Source organism: Phoca vitulina, unplaced genomic scaffold (assembly GCF_004348235.1).
Source record: "Phoca vitulina isolate PV1807 unplaced genomic scaffold, GSC_HSeal_1.0 scaffold28, whole genome shotgun sequence".
Taxonomy (NCBI): Eukaryota; Metazoa; Chordata; class Mammalia; order Carnivora; family Phocidae; genus Phoca; species Phoca vitulina.
The window spans coordinates 19,982,030-20,004,923 of NW_022589731.1; the positions used below are offsets into that span (position 1 = coordinate 19,982,030).

Here is a 22,894-nt window from a genome sequence, read left to right on the forward strand (position 1 = left end):
TAGAAAAGGAGCAGCAAAGGGAGAAGCAACAAATTAGAGACAAAGACAAGAGCATATAAAGGCCACGTTTTTTAAGACTCAATCTTAAGAACTTCTTTTAGTTCTTTTTAATTGTTCTTGTCCTTTATTTTTTTCCCCTCTATTTCTGATATGCGTGCTCAGTTCAGTACAGGTTACCGTGTGTGGCTTCTGGAAATAGATGACGCAGAAGAAACAGCGTAGTGTCTCCCATCAACATTGAAGGGATAGAAAATGCTCCCTTTGACTCACCTAACTCAGAAGTCCCCCACCCAACAAACAGGCAAAATTCCTCAATTTGGTGAGGGGAGGGGGGCCTTAGGGAATTGTCTTTCTGGCCACCTGCTTTGTAAATGACCAGGAGCTAGTGAGACCTCCGATAGGTACAATTTGGTCTTGTGTTCACTCACTAACATCCTCCCACATGTATTTATACCTGAGGTGTTCCTATATCCAGCAAGCCACCTTCCCTCTGTGCATGGAGTTGATTTGTTTTTCCAACGTGGGCATTAAAATTCTGCCTGAGTGCTGTCTTTAAATTGCTTTGATGCTAGGTGGGTTCCAACCCTGACCTGTCCTGATGGCAAGTGATGGCTGTAACAAGCTCAGGATCAATATTCATAGCGGGTGTCCTGGGCTGATAACACTATCCAAGACAATGTTCACTATCAGTGCAGACAGCTGAGATATTGCGCCATTAGGGATGTTGTGTTAAATAACCTGATCCATTTCTGGGGCTATTTAATGAATTTCACAGTTTAGATAGTATCTTTAAGGAGAAGGCAAAGGCTATTCTGGAGGCACTGATGCAAATCGATGGTGCCAAGCTTCCCAAGCTATTCCACAAACAAAGTGGCCTATAATTCCAGCACAGCCTTGAAGAGCTGCTGCCCAAGACGTGAACAGTGTGAACACGGAAAGAATTTGCTGTTTATGCAGAGAGAGAGCAATATTATGAGCCGTGTCAAAGCACCTTAGATAAAATCTTATGTTCCTGAAATAAAATAAACAAATTCTCTAGGTAAAACCCTGCAGTTTGGGCCAGCCCCCTGGGGAGGACATAGATGCCAAAGAGACAGCTTCATAAGACATAGCTTGGTGACAAAGGGAGAGAAGTCAACTGCAGGGATAGCCGTGTGGGCAACCCCATTACTCACGACATTAGCCAGCTTTCCCCAGGATGTATTTCAATTCAAAAACAGGTCTGCAAAATGGGAAGGGGGAAGGTGCTGGATTATAAAAGGCAACTAGTGATCCTAGCAGAATCAGGTGTTAATGTTTACTTGACTCTACACCCCTGTTGCCCGGCAGAGTTCATTTACAATTAAAGGCTAGCATTTACAGTTTACCACCAGGGCTTTGAACTCTGGCTGCCAAGCCGAGCAAGTATTCCTTTTAAAAACCCACCTCGGAGGCTTTGATTTGTGAAAGCTCAAAAGGTAGCCTTCCCACCAAACCCCACTGCAGCCAAAAGAAAAGTGGGTACTCAACATTTTTGCTTTAAGAAATCAGTATTTCTTCTTGGAAATCAACAGGTTAAAAAAAAAAATCAACTTTTTTTTTTTTTTAAATCAACTTCTTTATCTCAGAAATGTTGAGGAAGCATCAAAGAAGGGGATAAAGCAGCAGTTATATTGGTTAGTTGAATACATGTTAATTGCTTCTGATAATGACAATTAATATGAATAATAGCTGTTCTTTTTGAGGAACTTGCTCTGGACCAGGCGCTCGGCCAGGCTCTTTGCTCATTTTGGTTACTTCATTCAATCCTTCCCAACCCCACAAAGCAGGCATTGTTACTCTCCCCAATTTGCCCACGCCCCCAGCGCTAGGAGGTGGTGAAGCTGAGATCTGAACCCAAGCAGTGAGATTTCAGAACCTGCTTTGGGAAAGTTCTGATCAAGGAATCACCTTCCGGCCCCAGGGTGATATCTAATCATAGACGTTTACGGAATGGTTTTCCTTCAAAGTTACACCGAGGGCTGGGATGCATAAGAGGGCCTGCAGGAAAATAAGTGAGCTCAGCACTTCTTGGGGGGGGGGTACCGTGGTGCCCTTTTGGGGATCCAGCTCTGGCAGCTCTTACGTTCCGTGTTTTCTAATGTTTTAAGATATTCCCAGGAGGAGCCCAAGACAAAGGAATTGCCAGGCAAACCAAATTGCTCTGGGCATCTGGAAAAGTAGAGACGTAATTGGAAGAAGGAGAATGGAAGGAAAAAAGCCAAATGACAAGCTGAGGACATATGGGGAGAGAACTGGTGAGGGACAAGGCCAGAAGGAGCAGGGACACGAGTGCGGTGTGGGCTGTTGCTGACTGTGACCATCAAATGCCGTGTTAAAGCCTTTCCCAAGGGAGGCACATGAAGAATAAAGACAAGGAAGCAAGGTGGGACTTTGCAAGTACATGAAGCACCTGCTTCCCTGTTGAATGGAGGTAAGTATGCTCCGTCATTTTTAGGCAGTCTCCTGCAAGGTAGGGGTCAAAGCCCTCTGTTCCCCACATCTGTGTGTAAATTTCATGCCTTCAGAGGCTTTTCCCTGGTCTCCCTGCCTCCGGCCTTGCCGCCTCCGCAAGCTCTTCACCTCGCGTGGGTGTGCAAGCTCCAGCCCTCAGAGGGCCAGGCCTGGCCTAGAGGAGCAACACCAGCTGGAATGCCAGTGTCCTATGACAAGGGGATGCTGATGCTCCACCTGGAGGATGACGACCTTGTAGGAATGCTGATCAGAGCTGCCAGATCTCCATACTGCCCCAAAGTAGCTGGGAAGCTGGATTCGTATGTGGTAAGTCCAAAGTTTTAAATGCTGGCAACCAATTCAAAATGTTGAAAAAAGCCCATCAGAAACATGTCCGTGGGGGCGCCTGGGTGGCTCAGTCAGCTAAGCATCCGACTCTTGGTTTCGGCTCAGGTTGTGATCTCAGAGTCCCCCTGTGATCCAGCCCCACATTGAGCCTCATGCTCAGTGGGGAGTCTGCTTGAGGATTCTCTCTCTCTCCCTCTGCCCCTGCCCACTCTCTCTCTCAAATAAATAATCTTTAAAAATAAAACATGTCTGTGGGTCCCAAGTCTGCCACCTCCACTGTGCTCATGCCAAGTGACCTCACCTGATTCACTGCTCATGGCATTTCCATGGCTACTGTGATCCACCGGGTGAAGACAAAATGCCTTAGCTCCAAATATGAGGTCCTTCACGATCCAACCCCACTGTTTGGGCAGCTTTGGTCCCTGGACTGAGATGTTCCGTGTTAGATGTGTGTGGGTTAGAAGGCAGGGCCCATGCATGCTGCCTTCTCAAAGACTTTGCCCAGCCTCTGGGTCCTGGTGAGTGGGCAGTGGGCCAGGCTGGTGGGGGCGGGGAGAACCCCAAACCCTTGGGCTGGCCCATTCCTGGGCTGCCCAAAGCAGTCAGCTCAACCATTGAGCTGGACCAGTCAGACCCCAGGAGTCTGATCAAGACCCACGGGCATGTTTCCCGCCCATGGTGGGTGGTTGAGCTCACTGGGCGAGAAATATGGAGATGGGGTGACTGTTATGGGGCCACATGAGCACAGAAGTAATGAGGAAGTAGAGCTTGGCAAGAGCTGGGGAGCAAAACAGAACAGATGTGCAGAGCAAAGCAGGGAAGCTATGATAGGCACAGGCAGATGGGCGAGCACCAGCGGCTGTCTGAGCTCCATTCTTCCAGAGGCCGGCTGTGAGGCTGCTTCTGGGTTCCCGGTGAGCCTCTGTGCATCCTTACAAACCTTCCTCCTCACTTTGATGGGAGCCACCCTCATTAGTCAGGGTTCTGCAGGGGGCCAGTGCCGATAGGCTGTATGGATACAGAGACAGAGATAGAGAGATACATTGAGATATGGAGAATTTTTGAAGATTTTTTTTTAAAGATTTTATTTATTTATTTGACAGAGAGAGACACAGCAAGAGAGCAGTGGGAGTGGGAGAGGGAGAAGCAGGCTTCCCGACGAGCGGGGAGCCCGATGTGGGGCTCGATCCCAGAACCCTGGGATCATGACCTGAGCCGAAGGCAGACGCTTAACGACTGAGCCTCCCAGGCGCCCTGAGATATGGAGATTTTTTAAATAAGGAAGTGGTTCATGCAGTTATGAAGGCTGGCAAGTCCCAAGATCCGCAGAATGTGTGGGCAAGCCGGAGACCCGCGAGAGCCGATGGTGTAGTTCTGGTCTGAACGCCGGCAGGCTCAAGCCTCCGGCAGCGCGGCTGTTGCAGTTTGAGTCTGAAGGCAGGAAAGAAGCCATTGTCTCAGAGTGAAGGCTGTCAGGCAGGGAGGACTCTCCTTTACCTGGAGGAGGTCAGCCTTTGGGCTCTACTTAGGCCTTCAACTGATTGGATGAGGCCCACCCATACTGGGGCAGGCAATCTGCTTTACTCCATCTGCCAATTGCAATGTTTATATCACCTAAAAACCACCTCACAGACACACCAAGAGTAATGTTTGACCAAATATCTTGGCACCTCGGGGCCTAGTCAAGTTGATATACAAAATGAACCATTACACACCCTGGGAGGGGCTCTAGTCGTGGCAACGAGAGGAACCCTGGGTAGAACTCGCTCTCACACCTGTGTGTGTCGCTCCAGCAATGTTCTCTCCATCCCACACCCGCCAAGGAGCCTGCTTTCAGCTTCAGGTTTCCTGTGTTCAAGTGCTCCTTCCTCTGGGAGGCCTTCCCTGCCCTGCCCAGGCTGACCCCGACACTCCTTCCCACAGGGTGCCCAGCCTTCTGGCCAGCCTTGGTAGGCATCGCTTGCCTTTGCCTGATCAGCATCCTCGCCCCTTTTCTGGCATCGGTAGTTTGACTTTGCTCAGGTCACCCCACCTCACTGCCCTTCCTATGTGGGACTGCCAAGCAGGGCGCCACCTTGCCCTGGCAATTGGGTGGGAGTGGGCTCCTGCAGGACTGCTCAGGCTCTCTCCCCTGGGAATCTGAGGCAGTGTGACACTGAGCTGGGGCTGCTTGATCTCAGTAGTAATGCCTGAAAGAAGTCGTCTGCTAATTCTCACTCTGGAGCTGATGGTTCTAGTACTTTCTGAGGTCTGGTAATCCAGCATTTTCTTTGATTCTGTAAATCGTCTTACAGCCTTCCCAACACATTCACTGTGCCCCCTTGCATTTTGGAATTCAGTTAGCCAGGGTCCAGGAATGCTGATTGGCACAGCTTTTGTCATACTGTATGGGGGACAGACTGTCTGGTCCTTGGTCTTCCCTAAAGTTGGAACCCACACTGGGGAGCCTGGGTGGCTCAGTCAGTTGCATGTCTGACTCTTGATTTAGGCTTCGGTCATGATCTCAGGGTCGTGGGATCAAGCCCCTCATCGAGCTCTGCACTTAGCGGAGAGTCTGCTTGAGAGTCTCTCTCTCCCTCTGCCCATGCCCCCACTCTCACTCTGTCTCTCAAATAAATAAATCAATCTTAAAAAAAAAAAGTTGGGGCCCAGCATTTCCCTCTGGTGTGCTCATTAACACCCTGGCATTTAGCAGATTGAAGATTGCAAAGGAATAAATGGTGGCCCAATAGCATAAACCCAAAGCTCTATAGTCTGATTAAGAGGGATTGGAAACCCCATACCTTCAGAGCTGGTACAGGCTACGCTGAAAATAACAATATGATCCAGAAGTGTTTAGAAATGCATATGGGTTCATAATGGATCCTCCTTCCTCCCATGCACTTGTGGAACAACTTTTATGCTTTTAAGCAGGCCACGTATGCTGGGCAACCACGCCCTTCGCAGAAGAAAACTGTCAGGGTAGAAGGGATGGGAGGAAGGAGATTACTTTATCTCTCTCACCCGGCTTCAGGTTAGCAGCACCTGTACTCCTTCCCCGAAGGCCACAGGTCCCCCAGCTGCAGCTCTCGTGCGGCTGGAGCAAGAACTCGTCCGGCCTTCCGCTGCTGAGTACAGATTTTTGCTCTTTCCCTTACTCCCGCCCACACCTTTGGGAGTAATCTCTTCGGTACAACGTACCGCATGTGAGTGCCTCAATGGTCTGCTTGCCAGAGCCTCATAATTCAGTGTACTTATTTAAAACTGCTAACTCCCCGCTCTTTGTACAAACAGGGAGCATGTCTCCATGGCCAAAGATGCCGAAGAAATATGGCAATCCTGGGAAACTATCACACACTGTGCGTCCTCTCCCACACACCTTTACCCGAGTTGCTCAAAGGCATTAGAGCTGACAGCCTGAGCCTCACCTCCTTGTCTGCTAGGAGATCCTGCCAGGCAGTGACAGGAGGGAGGGAGGAACCAACTGATGAGCATCATTTACGGCCTGTCCAATCAGTACCTCTACTAACAACATGCACATACGTGGGCAATGTCTTGGACACGTTCCTCTACAAAGTGATCTCTTTTTAGGAAAAAAAAAAAAAAAAACCCATCACAGGATCATAGACTATCAGAGCTGCCCCCTGGATGGGAGGTCATTCTAGAGTCTGGAATCTAGGCTTGTTACTTAAAGTATGGTCTCTGGACCAGCAGCAGCTGCCTATCCGAGGGCATGTTAGAAATGCAGAATCGCAGGGCACCTGGTTGGCTTGGTCGGAAGAGCACACAACTCTTGATCTTGGGGTTGTAAGTTTGAGCCCCACATTGGGTGTAGAGATTACTTAAAAAATAAAATTAGGGGCGCCTGGGTGGCTCAGTCCTTAAGCGTCTGCCTTCGGCTCAGGTCATAATCCCGGGGTCCTGGGATCGAGCCCCACATCGGGCTCCCTGCTCGGCAGGAAGCCTGCTTCTCCCTCTCACGCTTCCCCTGCTTGTGTTCCTTCTCTCCATGTCTCTCTCTCTCTCTGTCAAATAAATAAATAAAATCTTTTTTAAAAATTAAATTAAATTAAATTAAGAAAAAAAAAAGAAAAAGAAATGCAGAATCTCTTTTTACCCCGGACCTACTGAATCAGAATATGGATTTTAATAAGTTCCCCCAGGAAATTCACATGTATCTTAAAATTTGAGAAACGTTGATCTAGATCCAGAGACCAGCAGCATCAGCATTGCTTGGGAGCCTGTAAGAAATGCAGGTTCTCAGGCCCATCCCAGACCTCCTCAATCCAAAACTCTGAGTAAGTCCTCCAGATGATTTTAATGTACATGAAAATTTGAGAGGCGCTTCTCGACCGATGGCTCCTTACTTTCTTTTCTACTATGGCCCACCTCAGTAACACAGAAGACCCCTTGGCCCACCCAGACCTTTCTTGGTCTGGTCTCACTTTCCAGGGGAGACAAACTTTGATAAGAATAGAAGGTTCCTGGGGTGCCTGGGTGGCTCAGTTGGTTAAGCAGCTGCCCTCAGCTCAGGTCATGATCCCAGGGTTCTGGGATCGAGCCCCACGTCAGGCTCCCTGCTCAGTCGGGAGCCTGCTTCTCCTTCTCCCTCTGCCTACTGCTCTGCCTACTTGTGCTTTCTCTCTCTGTCTCTCTGTCAAATAAATAAATACATTCTTAAAAAAAAAATAGAAGGTTCCTGTGGGGGACCCTAATTTTGCCTGCGCAGTATCTCTTCCTTCTTTTTCTTATCCACTTGGACTACTTAAACAAAATGCCACAGACTGGGTGGCTTCTACACAACAGAAAACTATTGCTCCCAGTTTTGGAGGCTGGAAGTTCAAGATCAGGGTGCCAGCGCAACAGGGTTTGGTCCAACTTCTTCCAGGTTGCAGACTGCCTGATTTCTTGTAGTGCTGTCACAGGATGGACAGATGAGCTAGCTCCCTGGGTTGCTTTTATCAGGGCATGAATCCCATTCATGAGGACTCCACCCTCATGACCTCATCACTTCCCAAAGGCCCCACCTCCTAATACCATCATGTTAGGCGTAGGATTTCAACTTCTGAATTTTCTCGAGGACACAAACTTTTAGACCTTAGCGCTCTTGTAATAGTGCCCTGCTTTTTGCTGGGAGGCTCGCCCTCCCAAATTCCATGTGTGGTAAGACTGTGAATACCAGCCCTGGTAGGGTACCTAGGTCAGGCTGGATCATCATAGTACCACTTCCCTCTGAACACAGACATGAGGAGTTTGGGGGCTCTGATACAAGAGGGCCAGAGTTCTTTCTGGAAGCGTCAGACCAAGTTGAGGAATAAGTTCTTCCCCATGTGGTTTACCTGGGATTCTTTTGGCCTGGAACTGTCACAGCTCTCTCTCCCAGTTGCCTGGAGAAAGCCCGACCACACTGAGAGAGAAGGAAGTCAACCCAAAGATGGGGCAGAGCCAAGAAATGGAGAGTCGGAGAGCCTAGGATATTACCATTTAAGCCTTGGAACCAGCCATGCCTGAAGCCATCAATTGCTCGACTATCTGGTTATGGGAGCCAAAACATTCCTTTGAAATTTAAGTCATTTGAAATTGGGTTTCTGTTACTGCCAACGAAAGAGTCCTAGCTAATACAAGCAAATCTAGAAGGATTATACGACATCTACTATAGTCATAGAAGATTAGATGGATTCACATTGGAGTGGAAATTCAGACATGATTTGTAGACTTATAATTGGAAATATAACAGGCCCGAAGCTCTGCACACTAGAGTGTTAACTGAACTAGCTCTGGCCCAAAAGATATAAACAAGAGTCTATTGGATCAGGATTTTGGGGAAGCTTTTGTTTTCTTGGTATAAGGGCAAGACTCAGCTGTCACAGGTCCTTTGCCCTTTTCCTTCCCCTTCTTCTTGCCTGAAATGCAGACATAATGTTTTAGGGATGCAGTAGGCACCTTGAGAGCATGAAGGTGAAAGCCTCATGTTAGGGATAGAAGAGCAGGAGAGGGAAGGAGTCTATTCCCTGATATCCCTGGAAGCTATTGTACCTGCCCAGGCCTGCCTCCCTCTTGACTTCCTGACATATGAGAAATGTATCTCTATTTTGTTGAGCAACTCTAGTTGGGTTTCCGTTACACACAGCCAAATGAAACCCTAACTTATATAATGCCTTTCACCCATTATATCCAAAGAAAGGTCACGGACTTTTAGGCTAGGTCCAAGTCCGTCAGTGGTTCAAAATACCATGTTGTCACCTTGGACCAATGTCATTCTTCAGATGAGGAATCTGAGACCCTGTATTCATTTCCTATTGCTACTGTAACAAATTGCCACAAACGTAGTAGTTTAAAGCAACACAAATTTATTATCTTACAGTTCTAGAGGCAAGAAACCCTAAAATCAAGGTGTCAGCAGGGCTGAATTCCTTCTGGAGGCGTCAGAGGAGAATCCATTTCTTTCCCTTTTCCAGCTTCTAGGGGCTGCCTGCATTTCTTGGCTCAAGGCCCCTTCATATTCAAGGCCGTTTTCGAATCTCTCTCTCTCTCCCTCCCTCTCTCTTTTACTCCCTTCCTCCCTCTCCCTCTCTCTCTCAGCTCTGCTTCTGTTGTCATGTCTCCTTCTCTGACTCTGACTCTCCTGTCTCCCTCTTTCCCTTATAAGGACTCTTGTGATCACACTGAGCCTATTTGGATCATCCGGGATAACCGCCCATTTCAAGATCCTTAGCTTAATTGCATCTGCAAAGTTACTTGTGCCAGGTAAGGCTCTGGAGAGAAGGATGTGGACACCTTCTAGGGACATTATTCTGTCTACCATAATCCTAGATATAGAAAGTGATTTACCCAAGGTCATACACGGCCGGTAGAAAGGGAGAACCATGGGCAGGCTCCTCACCACTGGCAGAAATGCCCTTGCTTCTCCTCCTTGGCAGGAAGCTACTCTTCAAGGTCCACTTCAGGCTGTCCCTCGGCTCAGAAACCACTGCTGCCTTCTCTGGTTAACAGAGCCCATCCTCTTGGCTGTGTCTATGTCACTCCTTGGCTTGGCACACATTTAATCAGCAATCTTCAAAGTGTACGTCTTGTTCTCTGTAGTCTTGACTCAAAGGCAAAGATCACACCTTCGACCTTTTTGCATTCCTAGAGCCCTGAGCCCACAAAGTAGACGTTCAATACATGTATACAGAGCATGATGTTCATGCAGATTACCCAGACTGACTCACTCAGCTCCTGTACCACAGAATCTGGACAGCTAAAAACTGCATTTTCCAAACTCCCCTGCAGCTTGGACTAGGTTCTACCAAGCTAGACATGGTGAAAGCAAGGTAAGTGGTAGCCACAGGTGTAGAGAATCCTTCAAAGGCATGGTGGTGGGTGGATTTGGTTCTTTGGGGCCTGTACTGTCAGGTCCCTGGTAACTTAGGAGCCAAGTTACCCCAATGGAACAATGCAATCGGGCATTTCTCATAGCTGCATGGCTCTTGGCTATATAGTACCTGAGCTTGGTTCTCCAGTTCCCGTGGAAATCTGTAAGTTTCTCACTGCCTGTGTAAACCTTTAGTGGGTGTGGTTTCTATTTTCTGCAGCTAAGACCCATGGCTAATATTCTTTTTTTTGTTTTGTTTTAAGGTCTAATATTCTTTTCTCCCTCAACCAGATTGTAAATTCCCAAAGGGCAGGAACTACATTTTACATTCCTCCTGTAAAATCAACAGAGTACAAAATTCCCCAGTAAACTTAGCAATACAATATGCACAATTCATTGAATTGAGTTAAAATTCTAAGATTCTGACAAATTCTATGTCCCGTCTGTGACTGAAGAACCTAAAATGAAGTGGGCATTCTAACATGGTCTTCTTTTGATACCTCAAAGCTAAGTCAGGCCCAGAGGAGTCTGATTTTTTTCAAGTTTCTTTTTTTTTCAATTTAAAGATTTTTATTTATTTTTTATTTGAGAGAGAGAGATAGTGAGTGAGCAGGAGCACGAGTGTGTGGGGGGAGGGGCAGAGGGAGAGAGACAAGCAGGCCCCCCGTTGAGCAGGGAGCCTCTCGAGGGGCTCCATCCCAGGACCCCAATATAATGACCTGAGCCGAAGGCAGACGCTTAACTGACTGAGCCACCCAGGGTCCCCTCAAGTTTCAATTTAAATACTTGGAAAGGTCAGAGGGGCAGTCAAGGAAACGTCCCCTTTTCTATCAATTTCTATTTATTGCAAAAATGAGGTAACATTTAATGGATTGTAACAATTCATCCAAAATGTCATTGGCCTAACACGCTGCAATGTTCCCATTTTCTTCCCAGCCCTATTCCTACGCATCCTTAATTTTGCAGGGCTGTGGTCTACATTACTGCCTGGTAATGTAAAATTTACTAGTTTTGTAGTCTGCTTTCTCCTATGTTATAACACAAGCAGTTTCCACGTTGTTACCTAGTTTTCATTGTTGGTGGCATAATATTTCTTTCTGTAGCCATGTTACACTTGTTTGCACACTGACTCTTCCTCCAGCTTGTTCTGGCCTGATAGCTTACACTGCACTCACCGTCTTTAGAATCACTTCCTTAGCATCACTTCCCAGGCGTGGGATTATCCGCCCAATTGGTCTAACTATCTCCATTGCTTTTAGGGCTGTCACACTCTCAGCAAAAGGATGAGGACACCAACGAAGCACTGATCTCTTTAATGTTTGCTGCTTTACAGGTGCCTCCTTGTCTTGATTTGCCTTGCTCTGGTTTTTAGGGAGGTTGACTATTTCCCAGGGGCTTGTTTTTTGCTCTTCCTGCCTTTTGTCCACTGAGCTCTCCTGCGGAGATGGCTCCGACTTCGGGGGCGTGGGACCCGGGAATGGAGAGGCGACAGCCAGGGGTCCGTGGTTTGCGCCCCGCGGTTCCGGGTTTACACCCGGCCCACCCCGCTGGCCCCGCCCCGCCCCGCCCCGCCCCGCCGGCCTGCACAGCCCAGGACTACACTTCCCAGGCGCCCCTGCGCGGCGAGCCCGGCCGCAGTTCCCAGCCGGGGGTGGGGACGCGGAGTCTGAGGCGCACGGCAGAGCGCAATGGCCGCGTGGGGGGAGCGGCTGGCCGGCGTGCGCGGGGTGCTGCTCGACATCTCGGGCGTGCTGTACGATGGCGGTGAGGACGGCGGCACGCCGATCCCTGGCTCCGTGGAGGCGGTGGCGAGGTGAGTGGGCCGCGGTGGGCGCGAGGCTCGGCGCTCAGCCGGGTCCCACCGGCGGTTTCTGGCCCGTGCCGGGGTCGGGGGCGGGGCTGCGGCTCTGGCCCCGCCCCCGCCCTCATGCTGGGACCCCACCGGGGCGGGACCCCGCCGCCGCACCCCCAGCTGAGTGCAGGGCCTCTGCTGGTCCGAGGTTCGCTGTCCCACCGGGCGGCCCCTGCCTGCTGCGGCAGCTGAGCCCTTAGGATAGGGCTGGTCTGAACTGAGTTGTGCGGTAAGTGCACAGTCCACGCCGGATTTCGAAGACTTAGTGACAAAAACGTAAAGAGCTCTTTGTGTTGCTTTATAGGGATTACATGTGGAAGTGATAATAATTTGAATATATTAGGTCAAATAAAATATATTAAGTAGATTCCACCTGTTTTTTACATTTTAATGTAGTTACCGGAAAACTTGAAGTTATGTATGTGCTGGCATCATTTGCTTGGTGGTGGAGAGGAGGGGGAGGGCATCTTGCCCACCAAATCTTGAGCACAGAAAACCACGCAAGGAACACGGTTGGCGCCACTGGACCCTCCGCTTTGTAGTTGCCATTGGCAGGACGGGCCAGTGCTGCCATGATTTTGATGGGCAGCCAGGAAGGGCTAATTGCCCAGGACTTGGCTTCCCAGATTCACTGGTTGGAGGACCCTGGGTTAGTGGCTTGACCTCACTAGGATTCAATTTACGTATCTGTAGATGGCAATTAAGTGAGCCTCTTGGTCCTTCTCAGGGAGCCCACCCTACCAGTGTGTACAGGAGCCAGACTGTCCAGTGTAGCAAGGTTGGAGGTGTTTGAGAGGCCAGGAACTCAGAAAAGGGAGACATGGCCACAAGGAGCGCGTGTGAAGGGCATCCCAGACCTAGGAGACTCCCCACGGCCCTGGGAGCTTCATTTCCTAAAGTCCAGGTTTAAGTTCTGCCCTTTGCCTTAGTCTCTGTTTACCCCCAAGGCTTCAGACAAACTCCGTCATGAACAAGAACATTATGTGATGGCACTTTATGGTGTCAGGAACATTATGGGAATGCAGCAGAGGGCACTGGCTATATTTTGGGGTTAAGTGAACCTAGTATGGGGAAGCATGAGGCCACAGTCTCAGGGCCGTGACTGAGGCAGACAAGTCTTCATGGGGCTCATGTATGCAAGGGAAATGGACAGTAAACTTGGATGCAGACGAGTAAACACAGGATTTGCTGAAAAAGTGACAGAGGGGAGGTTGGACTTCTCTGAGGAGAAGGCATTGGACTCAACCAGAGGGTACAAAGGGCCACCTGGGCGAAGGAGCAGAGGAAGTGCATTACAGCTAGAGGGAACAGCAGCTGCAAAGGCCTAGCAGCAGAAGAGAGCTCGGCACGTTCATGTTCATGGAACCAAAGAGGAGCTTGGCTATAGTGGGGACTTGTCGCGGAGATGTGCCTGGATTTTATCCTGAGCGCAAGTGGAAGTCACTGAAGATTTCAGGCAGGAGTGTCATGTGATCTGATTTATGTTTTAAAGAACTTGAAATGTAAAAAGCGAAACTGTATAAGTACCAAATGAAAACAGGAGAGATTTCCTTTGAAATCTTAGAGTAGAGGACCTTTATAATTAGGCCCCCAAATCTAGAAATCAACAGCAAAAAAAAAATCAACAGCCTAAGAGAAAAATGCACAAAAGATATAAACAATTAGTTCACAAGGAAGAAAAAGTAAATGACCCCTAAGCATGGGAAAGATGCTCAGCCTTACTTAGGTAAGAGAAATGCAAATCAAAACTATGCCAAGGTGCCATTTTTCATCAATACAAGAAAACTGGCAAAAATGCACAACTTTGAGCATACATTCTCTTGGTGAGAGTTTGCGGAAACAGACCCTGTCAGACATTGCTTGTGGAAGATACATTTGGCATTATCTCTCACCAGCTCCACTTCTGGAAATTGCCTTGCCTCATACATGAGAAAGGACATCAGTGCGAGGTCATTCATGAAAGTAACTTTTGGAAATAGGAAAACACTGGAAACAGCTCAAACACCCACTAATAGGGGAGTATCATGGTCCATTCGTCTATTTAGGGGAACACCATGCAGCAGAAAGAGGAATGAGTGTGCCTGTCATATCGAGGTATCGTCAGTGAAGACAGCAAAGCACAGAACAGGCTGTGCGGTATCTGTCTTTTGGGTGGAAAAGGCAGAAATGAGGGCCTGTGTTCCTGCTGCTGTGTTTGCTTAAGGAAGCTGAGGGAAGAGCTTCACTGTTTGAAGAGCTAGGGGGCGGACAACTGGGGAGCGCTGGGGGGGTTGATTCTTCACTGTCCAGCTTTGTGTATTAACTTTTTTAAACCTTTTTGAACCATGTGAATGTATCTCCCATTTGAAATTTTGAATTCTTTGTGAATCATATGTCAGTAAAGCTGGAAAAAAGGTACCGCACCAAAAAAAAAAAAAAAATTACAAATATTTTAAGATCGCTCTAGTTGCAGGGGCGCCTGGGTGGCTCAGTCGTTAAGTGTCTGCCTTCGGCTCAGGTCATGATCCCCAGGTCCTGGGATCGAGCCCCGCATCGGGCTCCCTGCTCAGAGGAGAGCCTGCTTCTCTCTCTCCCACTCCCCCTGCTTGTGTTCCCTCTCTCGCTCTCTGTCAAATAAAAAAATCTTAAAAAAAAAAAAAAAAAAAGATCGCTCTAGTTGCAAAGTGGGGAACGGCCTGGCAGTGGGGCAGACAGCAGGGCTCAAGAGAGGAAGCAGGGAAAGCAGTTAGGAGACCATCGTGTGGTCCAGAGAGAGGTGGTGGGGCATGGACCAGGGATTTGGCAAGAAGGGAGTGAATGAAAGAGATGTTTTGGAAGTAGGACCAGGAGGGCCTGCTGATACAGTGAGTATTGTGGGGGCCAGGGAGAAGAGGAAATAAAGAATGGCTCCGAGTGTCAGACTAGAGCACCTGCAAGGATAGACGGGGTGGGAAGGGGGTGCAGGGCAGGTGTTCTGATAGCTCATGTCAAGTTCTTGGCCCAGTGCTAAGTGCAGGGTAGACCCCATGACAGCACAGTATACATATATACATACATACATATGTTTATTTAAGTTACGGAATTTTTTATTGAAGTATATATGCAACCTTATATTAGTTTCAGGTGGACAGCATATTGATTCAGCAATTCTATACATTACTCAGTGCTCACCATGATGAGCGGAGCTGCCAACAGCCACCAAACGACCTTGTTACAATATTATTGACTATATTCCCCGTATTTCTTTTTTTTTTTTTTAAAGATTTTATTTATTTGACAGAGACACAGCGAGAGAGGGAACACAGGCAGGGGGAGTGGGAGAGGGAGAAGCAGGCTTCCCGCTGAGCAGGGAGCCTGATGTGGGGCTCGATCCCAGGACCCTGAGACCATGACCTGAGCCGAAGGCAGACGCTTAACGACTGAGCCCCCCAGGCGCCCCTATTCCCTGTATTTCTGGGCAGGCGAGGCTGCTCTCAGAGGCCGCCTGTTCTGTGCTAGGTATTCATGCTTTCCTCTCACTGTCTTCTGTGGTCCCCTGACAGTCTGCGGTGGGGAGGGGCTGTGCTTCGCCTTTATCAGCTGAAGCCACTGGGGCTCGGGGCTTGCCAAGGTCTCCGCCGGGATGGCCCAGGGACCATGGGGATCCAAGTCTGCCTGACTCCCAGCCGCTGTGCCCGAGCCATACTTCGAGTCCTTTGTGGGAGGAGTGGCTATTGAGAAAGGTCTGGGGCTTCCAGCAGCCCGTCCTGAGTAATGCTCCCACCCTGACACAGACCTGTCCAACAAATGCATGCGCAGGTCGCGGAGTGTGGCGGTAAGGAGGGGTCCCTGGCCTGTTCACCTGTGCGGGTTCTGCACCGGCACCTTCCCACCCATCCCCAGGAGGGTTTTGTTTTGATTTACTTTAACTCAGGCTGATTTAAGTAGCTGGGATGTCTCTGCTAACAGCTACAGTGTAGGAATCTAAAGCCGTATAACAGCAGTCTTAAAATACATCAGAGCCAGTTTTGTGGCTGAGGGGGATTTCCTTCTCCAGGGCATGTGGGATTTTTTTCGGTGAGGGGACATAGTGCTACTTACCCTGGGAGATTTTATCATCGTGCTGCCCAGGGGCCTAGAGAACTAATGGCCTCGTCCCTCTGAAACCTCCCGGGTTCCCAGGCCACAGGACCAAGTCCCCATGCCTCCTCCTAGTCCACCAGGGCCTTCTCAAGTGAGCTTCGTGGCCCCTTGTCCACCCCCTTGCCCACTTCATCCCATTGCTCCCAGTCACAAAGACTTCTGGGTAGGGTTTTCACTGATGAGCCCCTTTGTGGCCAAGCACCCACCGAGCCTGGGCCCACCCACACCCTGGTGGCTCTCTGGACATCCTTTTCTCTTGGGCTCTTCAGCCCGGCCTCCAGTGGCCCACTGATCACACTCAGGCCTTCCTTGTGGGTGGCCCTGGGCAGGCACGAAGCCCGGCGTCCAGACGCTCAGTGGTGGTGAGAGTGGTGCTGGAAGCTTCCCCCTGCTTTTGGAGTTTTCCATGGGGATGTTTCACACGTGCGGGATACCCCTATTTTGTAGCATTCGAGCCGAGCCTGGACTCTCCCAGGAACCTTTTAAGGGACAGGTTCTGCCTGCCAAGGTGAAGAACACTGTGTGTTCTTTACACCCTGCACTCTGTGGCCTCCTTGATATGCGAGGCTCACTTTGATGTCCCAGGAGCTCAATGGAAGTCCCTGGGGTGAGGGCAGCTGCAGAGAGACAAGCATGATGGGGAGGGGACGAGGTCCTGGGGGACCGGTCACCCCATGGCAGCTCCCCAGTGCTGCAGGCTCCCAGCAGCACCGTCCATTTGGGGAGCCCTGGAGGGGGTGGCTCCCTACTCTTCTTCCTAGACTTTCTGTAGTGATATGTCATCCCCAGGTTTTCTGAAAGGTTCCCACCGTTTTGGGGACATGGAGCACATGCGGAGGATAAACCCTGCTTTCCAGAACCATGTGGACCACAGTCATAGCGGACGCAGTGATTGAGGGAGGCCTGTCGGGTCCTGCCTGGGTGCTTCCCAGCTGGCCCCCAGGTAGGGATTTCGGGCCCCTTTACAAAGTGATGGAGGCGCAGAGATTCAGCAACTGGCAGAAGTGAAAAAGGTGGCTGGGCCAGGTTAACTCCTGGGTTCCTGTGACCTGGGGTCCCGTGACTCCAAGGCCTCCATGTCCCTCCCAGCACCACACTGCCTCCGGTATAGGCATTTGCTCCTTCATGCACTCCCAGCCAACAAGTGTTTACTGAGCACTTCCAAACTGCCAGAACCCTCGGCCATGAACGAGGCAGAGAGAAGTCCCAGCCCTCTCGAAGCTGAGGGTTCAGTTGGGAGAATCAGTGTAAACAGCACCTGGAAAGGCCCATGTCCGATGGGGGTGGGGGGGACCTGGCCGGCAGGGAGCCGGGGAGCTGGGGTGGGGGAACATAGCCTTGCAGGCCCGCTGCGGTGTATGCTGGGATCTGCAGATGTCATCTGTGCCAGGAGTGTCCCCGATGGAACCGAAGGCCCAGGCTTCTCAGGCCACGCCGGCTGCTTCCTCGAGCTGCTGGGGACGGTGCTGCGAGCTCTCTCACTGCTCTGGGATTTGTGGGCGGGCGTGGTAATGGGACATCTGCAACCAGCCCGGGGTGCCCCCAACAGGCCCTTTATTGGAGCCCATTCTTGGGCATTTGGGCTCTCGGAGGGGAGCCATTCAGAGGCAGGGCCGGGCCCAGCGGGGGCAGCAGGGGCTGGCCCAGGGGCTGGCCAGCACAAAGGAGAGCCCCAGAGCCATCTGCATGTGAAAGGCAGGTGGGCATTTACTGCATCCTGTCTCAGGCCACTAAAGCACATCTGCTGGGCCCAGCGCGGCCCAGCCTTTTTGTGGCCAGCGGAAGGAAGCAGGCCTCGGCCCAGGGTCGCTTTATAAAGCAATTCCCACCCAGGGACTGCCAGACCCACAACCCATCCTTCCAGGTGGGGCCTCTCAAGCCCCGGGGTGCCCCGGAAGCCCTGGGACCCTGTTGACACCGAGGCCCCTCCCGGCAGGTTTTAGAGCAGCGACGGACGGGGCCAGGGGCACCTTGTCGGAAGTCGCCAGCCTGCAGACCTTAGGACCAACCCTTCTTCCCCTCCCCTCCTCAACGCTGGGCCACCGTGGCAGCATCTGGGCCTAGGAGTGGCGATACTAAGAGCTGCTAGGGACCGAGGGACAGTCGGGAGCCTCCCCTGTCAGGCTGCCTCATCCCATCCTGCCGGAGGAGGTCCCTTGGGGATATTGGAGGGGGCAGCTGCTTGTTTGAGCTTGTTTAGGCCAACAGGAGCTTTCCTCACTCAGCCCAGACCTGCGACAAAGTGTGTTAGGACAAGACGGCTCCCTCCTTGTGAACAGTCCCGGCCAGGGCATGAAGGTATGGAGTAGAGTCCAAATCCTTTTGTCACCAGCCCTGGCCCATGCATTCCCCCAGGGTGAAACTGTGGCTCCTTCCACACCCCTTCCTCTCGGTTTTGAAAGCACGGAGGACTTGAAGGCACAATGCTTCCCTTTCCTGACATCACACCCTCCTCGCCTTCTGCCCCACCTTCCTGCCTCCGCCCTGGTGCTCCCAGGTCACTGGAGCCTGAGTCCCTGCAGATCCCGAGCCAGGACTTTCCAACCTTCTGTAGCCTCAGAGCATTTATCCCCCAAATGAATCTGCGGTAGGAACACCCCCCCCCCCCCTTAAAAACAAAACAAAACAAAACAAAACAAAAGAACGATGTTTGACAAATGTATATTTTCTCTGTTCAAATCTATAATTGATGATGAAGCCAGTCAGTGAAAATGATCAAAGTGTTTTGATGAATAACAATATTGAAGTCAGGGCCAGTGGCCAGCCCAACAGTTTATTTTATTTTATTTTTTTTTAAGGATTTTATTTATGTGTGAGAGAGGATGAGCAGGGGGAGGAGCAGAGGGAGAAGGAGAGGGAGAAGCAGACTCCCCACCGAGCAGGAAACCCAACGTGGGGCTCGATCCCACGACCCTGAGATCATGACCTGAGCCTAAGTCAGACGCTTAACGTGCTGCACCACTGAGGTGCCCCAACAGATCCACAGTTTATATGTTTATAGTTTCGTGTGTGTGTGGCTGGGAAACGAGCTGCATGTCTATCAGGAGAAGAGGAGGGAATAAATTACGGTTCACCCAGACCGTATAGTATTCTGCAGCAGTTTGATGTTGACATTAGTTTATATCACATGAATGTTGTATATAGTCGGCAAAAGATGTTCTAGAATAATGTGTATAAAATACCATTTTTGTCCAAAAAGTAGAGGAGACCCGACAATCCACACATATCGGAGATAGAGCAGTAGAATCGTGCACCTGACCCACACGGAGGGAAACAGGGATGTTGGATGGGTGCATGAGGCCGCACCGGACAAGAGTTGTTTCTCGGGTTCTCATCTCAGCACGGGCGGGCAGGGTCACCATATGGAAATCAAGGACAGCCAGGCTAGTGGTTCTGGAACAGAGTTAATGGTTCACCCCAACCATGCTGCCTCTGGTAGGAAGCCCCTGAGATTAGGAGGTCATTGTGGCATGGGTCGCTCAGGAGGCTCACAAAAGGAGTTGTGACCACCATCCCCCCCACCCCGCCCCTAGCACCCCAAGAATGTACGGAGAAGGCATATTGGCAAACCCAGCCTGAGCCCTGGCTGTAGTGGTGTGTAGGGCAATTTCCCACGACCGGGGGGCTGATAGGATTCTGCCCACTTGTAGGGAAGGAACCAGAGAGTCTGGCTTAAGGATGCCTCGCCGGGAAAGAGAGTGGGGCAGGTGTGCTCCCCAAAACAGGTGCTGCTTCCTACCTGTCACCTCAAAGAATGCAGGTGTCAGCTCTTGGAGGAGAGGGCCTGGGTTTTGAGTCCCAATGCTGTCCTGTGATTGTGATGTGGTCTTGGGCAGGTTTCATAGCCTTTTTGTGCCTGTTTCCCACGTGCATCACTGGGGGTAAGTTAAGTGGGATATTTTCTCTTAAACCACCATTTTACTTGTGCCACCTCTAGGAGCTAAAGGAGCATTTTGTGGCTTGAACAGTCAGATAATGGGGAAGAGGTGGTTCTTTTGCAAATATGAAGAGTCTTTTGGTTGTTGAACTTGGTGCTGATTCAACCCGAAATCACTCAGCTCTGCCCAGGTTATATTTTTCACATTTGTATACATTTTCATGGGGCCAGTTCATAATAAAGGGTTCTTTTCTGTGTTCTGCCCCTGAATAAGGCACTCAGCCCCTCCGAACCCCAGGTCCTCATCTGTAAATGGGGATAGAGACCCGTCTCCCCAGTTGTCTTGAGAAGTCACTCTGAGCCTGGGGGGGTGCACTGGGGGGCTGGGGAAGGTGCTGGCAGTCAGTGCCTGGGAGCTGTGGCTACCGTGGGGCTTCCTTTTGTCCCGGGGGCCCCAGGATTTTTGCCCCAGCCTCCCTTGGCTGGGTTGAATTTTGCTCTCTTTCTTAATGATGCTCTCTGGGCTCCCTACGTCCTGGCCCCTCCTGGCCCTGGTTCACTGGGCATGTGGCTTCCTGTCAGACTGCCTGCCTCGAGGACCCAGATGTCCCCAGCCAGAGGTGTGGTTGACACTGTTGCTACCCACGTCTTCACTGGCATTTACTGAGTATTTGCAGCGTGCTAGGTGCTTCTGATAACGGTTTGTAAATATCGTCTTCACGACAGCCCGATCGAGTAGCTGCTGGCAGCGTCCCGTTTCATAGATGTGCGAACCGAGGTTGGAGAGGGTCAGGTCAGAAGCCTCAGGCACACAGAGGTGGCGGAGGTACAACGGGCGTGTTGCTTTCTGAGTCAGGCTGTCACCTCCTGCCACCTGGCTCTGGGTGTGCCTGGTCTCTGTCCCCTGCAGCTCCTGGCCCGGCCCAGCCTGTGATGGCACTCAGGGACGACTGGCTGGTGAATGGTTCTGCAAGGTTAGGGAGTGGTCCGAAGAACCCACAGCACCTCAACACATGTCCTCAGGCACCTTGCGTCCCTCTGAACGCCAGTCTCCTGCTTTGTGAAATGAGCCCTTGGTGGAATGCTATCCAAGCTCTCTTCTGGTTTCTAGATTCCCTGCACTTGATTTTAAGTTGTGTTTATTAATAAATAGTACACTGATGTCTGTGGGCTCAGCATGCCCCTTTGGTCTGAGCTCTGAGGATCTGCCAGGTCAGAGAGAACATGCTGGATGGCAGGTGAGGCGGTCACAGGCAGGGGGAGGAGGTACCTCGTGTTTCGTAAGGGCCCTGGCTTTGGAGCCTGCCCGATGTCTATCTGACCTCATCGCTGTTCTCTGAGGTCACTGGCCAGCCGGCCCGACTGAGAGGCCCAGCCAGGGCCCGGCCATGTGCGTCACCTTGCCCCTTGTTCTTTCTCTTCTCTCCAAGGATTCCGTTTCTTGCCTGGACTCTGACGACATGGTGATGTGCATGGCTGCCCACAGAATGTCAGATGGAGAATGGGGAGGGACCCTAAGGTGGGGGAGCAATTGGCTGTCAGCCTAGCCGAAAGCTCTGGTGGATCAGTGGAAGGAAGGGGGAGGTGTGGCGAGCCCAGCCCAAGCTACTGGCAGAAGCTGTTACAGGTGCCCCTTGGCGTTCCCGGTCCGATGGTGATACCAGCATGTGGGACGGCTCACGGCATGCGCAGTCCTGGAGGGCAGAAGACCAGGCACTGCTGTTACCCCATTTCATGGCTGGGACTCTGGGACCCCAAGAGTCTGGCCTCTGGATGCCTGGCATTCTCAGGGTGCAAGTGCAGGACCCCGGCTGGGAGGCCAGACCCTATTCTCATGGCAAAAGCCCTTCCACTGCTGCTCCAGCCGCGAGGCGCCTTCCTGACCCCAGCTGATGCCCATCACTGGGGCCCGCAGGGACCTGGGCTGGGTCCCTCCCTGAGTCAACATGGGCACCTCTTGGTACGTGCGAATGACTGTGTTTTCCTGCACGCAAAATGCAGGACTGACCACATAGCTGTCTGTGCTCCACTCACGGGCTCCTGTTTGACCTTCTATTTAAAAAAGAAGAAAAATGGGTTCTTAGAGCAAGTAAGTACTTTGCAGGATTCACCTCTTCCAGATGTGTGTTTTCAGTCTCTGTGGCTTCCAAGAGAGACAGCGGCTGGCACGGCCGAAGAGCCCTGCTAAGGCTCCCGTCTGGGATGGCGTCTGGGGGCCATTAGGGCGGCTGAGACCGACGTTCGCCGAGGGCCTTGGCCAGGCGCTGCCGCCCGCGTTCCGGTCACAACAGCCCCCTGAGGTGTCGTGAATGTCCTTTCTCTCTCTAAGGAAACTGAGGCATAGCTTTACTTATCTGCTGCTATTCCCCTTTTAGTAGTAACAGGAACCCCCCACTCCACCAGGGCACGTCTTGAGTTGTGGCCCCAGGGGCAGAGCAGGCTGAGGCAGGAATGGGGGACTCCCCCTCCGCACCCCTCAGTTCCCCTCTCCTCCTGGTGTGTTTCTCCTGTGTCCTGGCAGATGTTCTCAGCTGGGACGTAGCGAGCGCTCATCGTGTGCCAGGCCCGTGTAGGGACATCACAGGTCTTGCTGGAGCCTTGCAATGTGAGACAGGTGCTGTGATCATCCCCATTTTACAGATGAGGAGACTGAGGCACAGAGAGAAGGGATAGCTCGCTGAAGGTCCCACAGTCATTAGGTGGCAGAGCTGGGACCCTGTTCACAGTCATCAGACTCCAAAGTGCCTCCTTATCACCACGGGGCCACCTGGCCTGCTGCTTGGCAGTAGAGCGTCTCTCAGGCACGTCTGTTCCATCTGTTCCATCCGTAGCCTGCATAAAGGAGCGACTCACTCCGGCACCTTGTGCGTAGGCTCAGCCTTCCTTTACCTATCTGGACGCGTCCAGCTCC

The 22,894-nt window shown here is 51.2% G+C and overlaps 1 protein-coding gene across 4 annotated transcripts in view; it reads left to right on the plus strand.

Moving 5' to 3' along the window:
- Positions 1-11,779: 11,779 nt before the first annotated feature.
- LHPP (phospholysine phosphohistidine inorganic pyrophosphate phosphatase) overlaps positions 11,780-22,894 on the plus strand; it is a 120,390-nt gene continuing 109,275 nt past the window's right edge. For all 4 annotated transcript variants that reach the window (XM_032423086.1, XM_032423088.1, XM_032423089.1 and 1 more), the window contains exon 1: positions 11,780-11,966. In XM_032423086.1, coding sequence (XP_032278977.1) covers positions 11,842-11,966 — 125 coding nt within the window. In that variant the 5' untranslated portion in view covers positions 11,780-11,841. The remainder of the gene's footprint in view (positions 11,967-22,894) is intronic.